General features: G+C 42.0%; 1 protein-coding gene across 5 annotated transcripts in view; it reads right to left on the reverse strand.

Annotated features, from left to right (window-relative positions):
- Window positions 1-12,195, reverse strand: part of TSPAN32 (tetraspanin 32) — a 46,889-nt gene extending 34,694 nt beyond the window's left edge. For all 5 annotated transcript variants that reach the window (XM_081313867.1, XM_081313868.1, XM_081313869.1 and 2 more), the window contains exons 1-3: window positions 12,123-12,195; window positions 9,356-9,473; window positions 7,094-7,191 (exon numbers count right to left, since the gene is read on the reverse strand). In XM_081313867.1, the coding sequence (XP_081169993.1) occupies window positions 7,094-7,191; window positions 9,356-9,473; window positions 12,123-12,188 (282 nt within the window). In that variant the 5' untranslated portion in view covers window positions 12,189-12,195. The remainder of the gene's footprint in view (window positions 1-7,093; window positions 7,192-9,355; window positions 9,474-12,122) is intronic.
- Between the last annotated feature and the right edge of the window lie 607 nt (window positions 12,196-12,802).

Genomic DNA, 12,802 nt, shown 5'->3' on the forward strand with positions numbered 1-12,802 from the left:
TCAACCTGCCATCACTGGGAGGGTCGTCGGAGTTAGCTCGGGAGTTCATGGCTTCCATGACAGCCATGGGCCTGACCCAGGTTATTGAGGGCCCGACTCATGTGGGGGATCATACTCTCGACCTGGTATTCCTGTCTGGACAGTGGTTGGATGATCTGGGAGGGGGCTCCCTGTCCATCACACCTCTGTCATGGTCAGATCACCACCTCCTGAGGCTGGTTTTCTGTCATGCCACCCCCCGCCGCTGGGCGGCGGAACCGACCAGGTGGTTCCGCCCCAGGCGCCTAATGGACCCGGATCGATTCCAGAGGGCGCTTGGGCCTATACCTATCACCCTTACCCACAGCCCAGTCGATGCTCTGGTGGAGGCCTGGGAAACGGCTGCCACCAGGGCACTTGACTGCGTTGTACCCATGCGACCTCTGACCCGGCGCAGATCCCGTTGGGCCCCATGGTTCTCTGTGGAGCTCCGGGAGATGAAGCGTAGGAGACGAGGTCTAGAGAGCGGTTGGAGATCCAGCCGATCCGAATCCGACCGATTGCAGTTAAGAACCTTTATAAGGTCTTATCTTGCGGCGATAAGGACGGCGAAGTCTAACTACTTTGCCGCCCTTATCGCGTCCGCAGATAATCGCCCGGCCGCCCTGTTTAGGGTGACTCGCTCCCTCCTTAACCAGGAGGTGAGAGAGGATCCCTTACAGGGACGAGCCGAGGAGTTTAGTCATCATCTGGCGGACAAAATCGCTCGGATCCGGACCGGCCTGGACTCTGACTGGGCAGAGTCTGATGTGGAGGAATCAGGCGGTCTTGAGCACGTTATCTGGACTGAATTCGACCCTGTTTCCCCTGATGATGTGGACAGGATCATGGGGAGAATGAGCACCACCACCTGTTTGTTGGATCCGTGCCCCTCCTGGCTAGCTTATGCGGCTCGGGAGGGAACACGAGGCTGGTTCCATGCAGTAATAACTGCTTCTCTGAAGGAGGGTGTCTTCCCTGCCGCCTTGAAGGAGGCGGTGGTGAGACCCCTTCTCAAGAAGCCTGCTTTGGACCCGGCTGCTTTAGACAACTACCGTCCAGTCTCCAACCTTCCCTTTCTGGCGAAGGTTGTTGAGAGTGTGGTGGCGCATCAGCTCCCTCTGTTCCTGGAGGAAACTGATTATCTGGACCCGTACCAATCGGGTTTCAGGCCCGGACACAGCACGGAGACGGCATTGGTCGCGCTGGTGAATGATCTCTGGAGGGCAAGGGACAGGGGTTGCTCCTCTGTCCTGGTCCTATTAGATCTCTCAGCGGCTTTCGATACCATCGACCATGGTATCCTGCTGCGGCGTCTCAGGGGGTTGGGAGTGGGAGGCACCGTTCTACGGTGGTTCTCCTCCTACCTCCAGGGCCGCTCGCAGTCGGTGTTGACAGGAGGGCAGAGATCCGCCCCGAGGTGTCTCATTTGTGGAGTTCCTCAGGGGTCGGTCCTCTCGCCTCTCCTGTTCAACATCTATATGAAGCCGCTGGGCGAGATCATTTGTGGTTTTGGGGTGGGGTATCACCAGTACGCTGATGATACCCAACTTTTTCTTTCCACCCCGAACCAACCCAGTGATGCCCTCTCCGTGATGTCCCGGTGCCTGGAGGCGGTTCAGGTCTGGATGGGGAGAAACAGGCTTCGTCTCAATCCCGCCAAGACTGAGTGGCTGTGCATATCGGCATCTCGGGTTAACCAAGTTATTCCATCTCTAACGATGGGGGGTGAGGTGTTACCCCCCGTTGATAGGGCTCGCAACCTGGGCGTCCTCCTGGACTCACGGCTCACTTTTGAAGACCACATAGGAGCCGTGACCAGGGGGGCTTTTGCACAGGTTCGCCTGGTGCGCCAGTTGCGTCCCTATCTGGACCGAGACGCCCTACGCACAGTTACTCATGCGCTTGTGACCTCCCGTTTGGACTACTGTAACGCTCTCTACATGGGGCTGCACTTGAAGACCACTCGGAGGCTTCAACTGGTGCAGAATGCGGCCGCGCGAGTTGTAATGGGGGTTTCCCGATACTCCCATGTAACACCTCTACTCCGTGAGCTGCATTGGCTTCCGGTTGCCCTCCGGGTGAAATTCAAGGTGCTGGTTATTACCTATAAAGCCCTACATGGCCTGGGTCCGGGCTATTTGAGGGAACACCTGCTGCCGGCATCAAACGCCCTTCGCCCAGTGCGCTCCCACAGGGAGGGTCTGCTCAGGGTTCCGCCGGTAAGAGATTGCCGGCGGGTGACACCCAGGGATAGGGCCTTCTCAGTGGGAGCGCCTGCCCTCTGGAACCAGCTGCCGGTGGAGCTGAGAACTGCCCCCGACCTCCGATCATTCCGCCGGGGCCTGAAGACCTGGCTCTTTGAGCTCTCGGGGCCAGGCTGAGGAGAAATGTTTAATTGGGGTTTTAAGTGTACAGGGTCAATTTAATATTTTTAATTTGGTCTTTTAACTTTTGTATGGTGGATTTTTTAATTCCCTGTAAACCGCCCTGAGTCCTCAGGGAAAGGGCGGTATATAAATATAACTAAATAAATAAAATAAATAAATAAATAAATCTAGACAGCACACTAAAAAGTAGAGATATCACCCTGTCAACAAAAGTGCGTATAGTCAAGGCTATGGTCTTCCCAGTTGCAATGTATGGCAGTGAAAGTTGGACCATAAGAAAGACTGAGCACCAAAGAATTGAGGCCTTTGAACTATGGTGCTGGAGAAGACTCCTGCGAGTTCCTTGGACTGCAAGGCGATCAAACCGGTCAGTCCCAGAGGAGATCAACCTGACTGCTCTTTAGAAGGCCAGATCCTGAAGTTGAAACTCAAATACTTTGGCCACCTAATGAGAAGGAAGGACTCACTGGAGAAGAGCCTAATCCTGGGAAAGATTGAGGGCAATAGAAGAAGGGGACGACAGAGAATGAGGTGGCTGAATGGAGTCACTGAAGCAGTAGGTGTGAGCTTAAATGGACTCCAGAAGATGGTAGAGAAAAGGAAGGCCTGGAGGAACGTTGTCCATAGGGTCCTGATGGGTCGGACATGACTTCACAGCTAACAACAACAACGAGGAGTCTTTTTTTTATAACCTTTGGACAACCTCCCACCAAATATCCAGAAAACACCTTTTCTCCTGAACTTCAGGAAGGCTTTGAAAATAGGAATGCATAGATGTGATGATTTCTGGTCATCGGATGCCTATTAATTTTATTACTGATGTGTAAATCTATGGGGTTTGATTAATTATGCAGGATCCAATCTGGGCCAGTCACTAGGAGCAGAGATTTGGTCCTCCGAGCTTCCATACTCGTGCTGGAGTCCATCTTCAGGGAACTCCTCTCTCACCAGAATGTGGTGAGAAAGAAATTCCCTGAGGATGGGCTCCATCATGAGTCTGAAAGCTCGGAGGACCAAACCTCTGGTCCTGCTGAAGAGTGGGTCAAACTATTCTCCAAAGGGCCAGAGGGCGAGACAAGAAACAAGGGTTGGAAATTGACCAAAGAGAGAAGCAACCTGGAATTAAGGAGGAAGTTCCTATCAGTGAGGACAATTAACCAGTGGAACAGCTTGCGTTCAGAAATCATGGGCACTCCATCACTGAAGGTCTTTAAGAAGAGATTGGATAGTCACTTGTCTGAAATGGTATAGGTTCTGCTGGACTAGAAGACCTCCAAGGTCCCTTCCAGCTCTATTCTATTCCATTCCATTCCATTCCATTCCATTCCATTCCATTCCATTCCATTCCATTCCATTCCATTCTATTCCATTCTATTCTATTCTATTCTATTCTATTCTATTCTATTCTATTCTATTCTATTCTATTCTATTCTATTCTATTCTATTCTATTCTATTCATCTTTATTGGTTGATTAATTATGTTGATTTATTTCAATTGTTGTGGTTTGTTTTGATTTTTATTGTGGATTGCCATGAGTCTTTTGGAAGTACACTGACATAAAGTTACTAAGTAAATACATCAATCCATCAGCACTGGAGGTGCTTTGTTAATCTTAAATGTATACACAGTCTGCTTAACACAACCCTCAAACCATCCTGATGCATCATTAGAGTTCATGAGCTGTGTCCTCCCACTTCCCAACTCTGCCAGTATTTTGTTTGGGAGGATGTTCTGTGTCATTGCACACAAGTGTTTATCACTTCTGTTTATCTATTAAACACCTTTATATAGCCACTCACTCACTTTTCTCACACTCACTTTCAATTGGACTGAGCCAAACTGAGTGGTTTTCGAAACTCGGAAATGAGTTTCCAAACCAAATACTATGGTTTATGCTGATCACTACTCTGGGCCTTCTCATATATTGACATAAAACTGTTGCTGTTGCTAGAATAGCTATCAGTTCCAAGTATATGCACATTAATTTCACCTGAATCACATAAAGTATGAAATTCAGTATGTGCATATTTTTCAGGTGACTATTTTTTCTTTGCAACATAAAGCAAACACTTTCAGTTAAACCAAGTTGTTTACCTTTTCTTTTGCAAGAAGCTTTTACTAGTCATAATTATCAGTCCTCACACTGGTTACAAAATCCACTAATTAATCCCTTGACAGGAAAAATAAGTCCCAAGCACAGTTTGACTCTACCCATACTGCAGCTCATTAGGATAGAATGTTGTTGTTTACTTTTTTCATAATAACTGGAATATATGTAACTATTGTTCCATATACAAAATTCATTTTCTTAAAATAAATTAGCCCACAGATTCCTGTGTAGAGCTACCATATAAAAAGTGACACCAAGATAAGTTGTCATTTCCTACTTTGTGTAGGAAATTTACATTTATTTGCAACTCAGTCTTTATTACATGAGCTTTAATGTTTCTTTCTGAATTATGTAGGTAGCCATTTTTCAAGAACAGATACACAACAACTATAATATACAGTCCAATATCTAAGATGACTTGCAGAAAAATAAATACCAATGCATGATAAGAATGCTTCAACCCAACCAGAACTTGTCGCTGTTGCTGGGAAAGGATTTAATATTGATATAAGTAAAGAATGATAGAATTGGAAAAGGCCACTTTGGTCATCAAGCCAAACCATCTGCTCAACGCAGGAATCCACATTAAAGCATTTCCTAAAAATGATTGTTTAGCTGTCACTTGAATGTGTAATAGAAATCGAATCAGTTTCCCCTGAAATGGAAAATCAGGCTCTGCAGTTCTTAAGAGTAGGCAGACTGTAACAGAGAGGGCACAGGAGTTACAATCCAAAAGAGGCATTAGAAGCAAAAGATGGGAGAAATCGCTTCTATTTTTTTTAAAAAAATAGAAATTATTATTTAAAGGGCAAATTGAATACATTGCAAATCCATATCATTCAATCACTTCCCAAATGATTAGAACTGACAGCTTTCACAGAGCAGCTGTTATTCTCATGTCCTTTAAGTTACTGGCAAGAGGCCACCCATAAATCCAAGATAGTGAATTCTGATTCTCTGACTTTGTAACAAAGCAAGGGAGTATCTCGTTTGCTCATGCTAAACATATTCACAATAGATGCATTTTAGAATGAAGCTGTAAGGAGGAGCTGCAGGTGTTTGACCAAACCCTCAGGGTTCCAACATGAATTGTGAGAGGAAGTTTGCCAATGTGTTTCCTCTAGATTTAGGAAATGGTTAACTCCTAACAACCTGAGTATGAATGTGTCAGTATCTTCTGCTTGGTGGAATGCAGGCAAGCATATATCAGTTTGCAAAATCAGATATCCTAACTCATACAGAATAAAGTAATCATGTTTGGGATTCCTTTTGGGCTTTCATTGTGCTTATGGGATCCTGGACAAAATGTGCCAAACTGGATGTGGCATGGTTATGACTTGGACTAGTAATTCATTCTCCCTCCCTCCCTCCCTCCCTCCCTCCCTCTCTCTCTCTCTCTCTCACACACACACACACACACACAAACCTCAAAATAAAACAAAAATACATAATCAACAGCAGCATGGATCCCTTCTTCATTACATACCTCTCTATATATGAGCAAATCCAATGCAGTAAATGGGGGAAAAATTCCTCAGTATAGATCATCTACTCAAAAAGATTATTTCACCCTGTGATTTGGTGTGGTCCAGAGCCATATATCAATGTCATGGCAAGTCTAGACAATAGGCCAAGTAACAACAGGGAACGAGATGTTTACGAGGATAGAGATACTGAAAATTCTTGAGGTGTACTAAACCTTCTCTGGCCTGTTGCACGCGTTTGTGTGAATTATTCACACAGCACTGAAATTATAGGGCAGCGATTCAAATTTATGTGTTTTCCAAGAAGGGCATCCATGTACCAGTAGCATGGCCTAACTGATCCTGAATGTAAAGCTGGTATCGGGTTAGCATTGTGTGAGAAAGTATAACAAGCATTTCCCATGTTATCTAATGTCACTGATAACACATCTATCAGACACATTGCTTGTGATAATGCTATACATAAAGGGCAGGGTTAGTTTAGAGTATAATGAAAAAAACAATAATAATATGTATGTGGAACCGATTAGAGAAACTGAAGAACTTGCTTCAGAAAATCCAGGCAAATTTTAAAAACAATTCTGAAACAGAATTGGAAACTATTCATTTAACTTGAAGAACCATCTTTACCTTCAGCCAAGTCTCAGAAATATAATTTATCATCTCAAGTTTATCACATACCGGAAGCATTATTGTAAGCAAAGCATAGGCTAATAGCCAGGAAGCCATTTTTAATACCCAGTAGGTAAATTTCTAATAACATACAAAATTGGGTAAAATTTTGTTTTAGGTAATTTACATTTGGAACACTGAGAGAAAAACCCTTCCCACTTTAATTCCATTATGTCTTTCAGTTACATGACATTGATTTTAACATATATTTTCATGTATATTAATTTCTATGCAATATAGATTGTACAAGATATCAAACAGGCACTTCCCAACATATCGTGATATATATAATAATTTCAAAAAAGTATCCCAAGATGGAGTTACTTGGGATCTTCCTTGAAAGTCAGGTATATTTCAAAAATAGTTTGTAGAAAAATCTAACTGATATTTATATTATTCAACAACAGAGCCTACTTACAGCTGCCATAGCACCTTCCAGTTCTTTGATTGTGGCAACAATGCTCATCAGAGCAGCCATAGCTAGAATGATGCTCAGACACATCCCGACGTAGGAAACTGGAATGAAGGAAATACAGAAAAAGATATACAAAACTCTGAACATTAAGGTCCCTTCTGATAACTATCCTGCAGCATCAGAGTAAGTAAAGTAAAATTATATGGACATGCCCATGTTTTTTTTTTCTTGACAAGAATATTGTTAGAATCCTCTGACTGGAACCCTAACAGATCACCAATCTCTTGACATTTCATGGCTTAGCTTCTCTCTTTACTGGACTTGATAAAAGACTCCTAGATATGGATTGGCTAGATTAGAATCTTTATGAAGCCATATCCAAGAGGTGATTGGCTGTTGCTAGTGAGATGATGTGACTTTTATAATCTTGGGGATGATCATTCTTCTTTTATTCTTCTTCCTTTCTGAGTTAATAGATTTGTAAGTGGCATTTAGTAGCCTTGACATTGAGTGATTATATTATGTCTTTGTAACAGCTACTGGTATATCTCTGATCTGGAAACTGCTGGTTCCTATTTCAAGTGTGAAGAAATATGAGAGATTTGCCATTGTCTTTTTCTTTTGCTTTCCAGCCTTATCTATAGATTTAGACAGGGCTTGTAGAATTCCCAGAATGGAGTTCCAGCACCTTTTTTGGATGGACCCTTGTAGGGTAGGCAGGGCGGGTTGTATGATATGTGTGAGTTCTGGCATTTTTATTTTTTACAAAAAAAGCACTGGACCTAGAGCTTCCTGATACCATTGTCTCCCATTCTAGGGATAAGCAAATCTGACCTAACTGTATTTTTGAGATCAACCAAGTTCAGCCAGATATTCATGTTTGTTTAAATATCTTTGTATTAAGCAAAGGTAATTCGCAGCTAGCAACCTTTGTTTCAGACAATAATTCCCAAGGTAATTTCTACTGAGTTGAATTCTACTAGTAATTAAAAGGAATGTGTGGATATATCTTGCTTTTCTTTCCAAGCTGGGACCCTCAGTGGCTCTCATAATAAAGTTCCAGTATGTGAGGGGGCAACAAGGCTACCAATGAAAATGTTTTAGATTAATTTTCTAGTGGTGGAAAATCGGTGTTATGCTATTTGTTCTTTAACAGAGGAGAACCCTGAACACCAAACATTCATCAAGATACATGGAACCCTTGATCTTCATTTTGGAAAGTAGGATTCTCTTTTTTCTCCATTCCCTCTGCAGGTGGGCAATTGAGTTCCCAGGTCTACATTCCATTTTGTTTTATTTTTTGCTGCTTAGTGCCCTTATCACTATAATTAGGAGGGTGTATGGGATGGGGAAAAGGGCCCTCCTGACTCAGTATGATTCTGTAGACTGATGATGGTGATGTTATCCATTCAGTCATTTCTGACTTTTGGCGATTCTATGGGCCAGGTCTCTCCATGTCTTCCAATCTTGCACTACATCTTTGAAGTTGTTCTATATTCTGGCTAAATCATTACAATTTGCTGTTAATCTTTTAATCATCTAACTTCAGTTTTGAAATTCAGTTACATACAAGTATTCCATCTTGGAAAATTATCTCTCCTTAGAACTGTCATTTATTTTAAGAATTCTTACCACCACATGTATTTACTGCATTCATACCCTGCTTTGCTTCTTGAGGCAGCATTTGAAAAGATCACCTTAATTTTATCCCCTACAGCAGGGGTCTTCAAACCTGGCCCTTTTATGACTTGTGGACTTCAACTCCCAGAATTCCTCAGCCAGGCATGCTGGCTGAGGAATTCTGGAAGTCCACAAGTCATAAAAGGGCCATGTTTGAAGACCCCTGCCCTACAACAACCTCTCTATAAGCTACATTTGGATTGAGAGAGTATAGTGAGCCCAGAAGACCTCAATGTGCTCTGAAGTTGAGGGAGCATTTGGAACGTGGGTCTCCCCAGTCAAAGTCAACATCTTAAATAACTCTGCCAGTTAAATTTATCACCAGGGATATCATTTGTTCACTAATCAAGAAATTTATTAGCTGATCAATATATGATTAAACCAGTTGAAACAAAAACTTAATAAAAAGTTGGAATAAATTATATGTTTTTTCCATATAAGGAATGTAAAACATAGACATTTATATCATGATCAATCTTTAAAATAAACAAATACCAAACAGAACAAATTCTTATCTCATCAGCAAAACAAATAACTTTTAATTTTGAGTATGAGAGACTGAATCTTGAATTCCCCAACACTCACCAATAGAATGGAAATTTCTGTAATAGGAGTTTGTCCCCAAAGAGGCAGAATTTATGACAGTGAAGTGTTTCCCACTGAGGGTGATACTGGCCAGTATGCCAACTGATATCCCAAGCAGCTAAGAAGAGAAAAGAAGCATGTTTACAAAGTTGGATAAGGGCTAGAACAACCCAAGCTCAAGTCAATATTCAGCCATGCAAACACTTTATCATAACATATCATAAGCCATTAAAACATTAAAAAACATTAAAAACATGGATAGAACTGGTTGGATTTTATTAGTTATATAGGCTGGCAGGAAGAAGGAAGTTAGACTAAGTTGGGGTGGGTCAGCATATCAAAGGTACAGAACTCCAGATAACCACTATAGAGCAGCAAAGAGATGCAGAAAGTTCTTTGCTGCCATCTAGTGGTCATTTGCATGTTTGTAGTACTGATCTGTACAGTACTCAGAATCCTAGAGAATTTTAGCAAATCTTCCTAGATTGATGCCAGTCAACAAAACAGTAAATATAAAGAGTGCCACTTTGGCATTGGCTCATTAATTATTAAGCAACATACACCCTCCTTACTTATAGCTAATTCAGAATATGAGTTTGGCTACTTGCCTCTTTCTTACAATGGAACTCAGCAAAAAAAAAAAAAAAAGTTCTTCACCGTGGATTCATAAGTATTTCCCTACTCCCACTTTCCATTTAAAGGATAATAAGGATAAACAAAGTTTATCTCTGTCTCTAACAAAGCAGTAGAACAAGATGGGGAAAAAATCAACACACAATTCGGAAAGGTAACACGGTCCTTTGCCCCAGCTCAATAAACTACAGGTTGTCTTCAGTTAACAATGGCAATTGGGTTCAGATCTGCCACCTCTAACCAACATGGCCATAAAGCACAGCCTCACACTTAGCACTCTGGCATTCCTGATTGCAGTGGTTAAGCAAATCATGATAGGTTGTTAAACAGGACCTCACATGATCACCATTTGTGACCTCCTGTGGCTTCACCATTAACTTTGTCAGAAACCAGCAAAAAAAAGTTGTAAATGGCACTCACTATTGTAGGATGCTGCAATGTCATAACTGCAAGCTGGGAGCCAAGTATTTGGATCATGAACATGTGAGATAGGGACACTCCAACAGCCAAACACTGAGGATCAGTCATATCACTTCTCCAAGATCATCACAAGTTTGAAAGGGGCACTGAATAAATCATTGTTAACACACGCTACCTGTAACACATTGGTACCTGAACTGAACTAGTAAGTGTGATTTGGTCCAGTTGCTTAGATTCTGCTACTACTTTTTGATTCCAATAAAAGATATAATAATTCAGTTTAGCTTGCAGGAGTGCTGCTTCGGCTACTGAAATATTCTGACGAGAAGGGAGTAAACAGCATGTGCTTCCTTTTATTTCACGGGACATTCAGGGTTGTGGACTGGGAGAAACTTGCCTTGGGGAAGATTTGAGGGGGAGTTTTTAATGGGGCTGTAAAGAACTTCCAAATCTGTTTTCAGAACTGAATCCAGAAGTTTCCAACTTTTTTTGCATTTCACAGTATGAGATGGACTATATAGAAAAGCAAGATTATCAGAAGGAGATAAAGTCTTTAGAGAAAGAAGTTACTAGACTAATAATTTCAAGGGGCAAATTTCCAGGACAAAAAGCCAGTCCCCAAACTTAAGTATTTCAGTTCTGGCATGTAGATGCCCTTGGAAACAAAGCATTAGGCTTTCTCCACCTTTTATTCTCATTTTCTAAGAATGCTTGTGGGCTTCATGCACCATGTGCTAGCATCCTATGTTGCTTTTTCAAAACAAACATTAATTTCCTTAAAAGGGTCTGATGCATCAGCGAGCTGAGCAGGGGGTTGGAGATGATGTCCATAGGTATAGCGGGCTCCGAGCTGGGGATCTCATGAAATCTGTCCAATGCATTACATGCCTACAGACCAGGGCTGCAGCTTAGCTTGAGCTCATGAGCTTGATCCAACCAGGACTGCAGAGAAAAATATCGCTGAAGAAATACTCTCAAGGAGTCCTTATGGAAGGAGTAGAAGTGCTTAGAATGTTGTCAATTACTCCATTCCTCCTGGTCACATGATCAAGACGGAACATACAAACAACAGCTGCAACACAAGTGGAGGGCCAAAGACACATGCACTACTCACATGCATACCTCTAGATCAGGAAGAAAGAGCACACACTCATACACAAATTCCACAGGTCACTTCTTTACATAGAATAGATACCTCCTTTGGCCACTGATGAAAAAGGTCTGGGAAGGAATTTCAGAAGCCACCATTTGCTTCCCCTGTTTAAGTTATTCTAAAAATCATCCAAAGCTGCATCTCCCAAGATTTACATTACCGAGCAAAATTGTTTTAAAAACTGGTGCTACGTCACTTTCCATTTTTTAAAGCCCTTTAAATTCATGATTCTCTCACGCAATAATGCTACTTTCTGAGTGAAGGAGAGCGTTTTTGTCTGCCTCTGCACAAAGACTGCCAAGTCAAGATCTTTCTAACTTTCAAGACTACATTTCTCATACAACTGACAAAGAGGGAAACCGCAAGCCTCTGGTTAAAGCTATAATGCTGTGCAGTCCTGATAAGACCCTCAGCATGGTAGAGACTTTCAGTTTAAGCTCAGACTCTCTAAACTACTAAACGTTCAGCACCATTATCTTTTGTAATGAAATTACCCCCTCATTAAAATTGCAACAATCAACATGGCACAACCTACGTCTGCCAAGTTTCCCATTTTATTACCATAATAAAGAGGCTGGTCACCAGCAGCTGGCATTTCATAGCTCGGACCCAGGATCTCTTTCCCATGCCTTCCACTTCTTATCACCAACTACTAGAGAAGTTGCTAAAGGGACTGTCAGAAAAAGTTACATCATTGCATCTTGGGAAATGTAGTCATAATGACGAACTGTATTTGTGGTTTTGTGTGTGTGTGTGTGTGTGTGTGTGTGTGTGTTTGGGTTTGGTACACTTTCATGTGACTGTTTTATTTTGATAGCCTAGAACAAAGGTTCTCAGTGGCATCCCCACCCCCAATTACTGTGTGCATATCATTCATTTCACCATAGAAGTGACTGGGATACCTTGAGGCAAGCTAGATAGATAGACAACACTGGGTCATTCTTTGAAAGGAAGATGAAATGACCAAAATGAATATTAAATTTTAGACTGACCATATTTCTTTTACTAATACTGGACAGTCCCATGTTCATTTAAGAAGAACATGTATCATAGACAGAAAAATAATTGTAGTTACAAACAAACTTCAAAAATAAGTCAATATTTTCTTATTTAAACAGAGGAAAAGAATTACCATGGTTGGGCAAAAACAACAACAACAACAACAACAACAAAAACCCAGTGAGAGCTGACTTTCTGCCAGCTTTGCTTTTATCAGAAGTCAGAAATCATAATCATGTGAC

Source organism: Vipera berus, assembly GCF_964194415.1.
Source record: "Vipera berus genome assembly, chromosome: 1".
In the NCBI taxonomy this organism is placed as follows: domain Eukaryota; kingdom Metazoa; phylum Chordata; class Lepidosauria; order Squamata; family Viperidae; genus Vipera; species Vipera berus.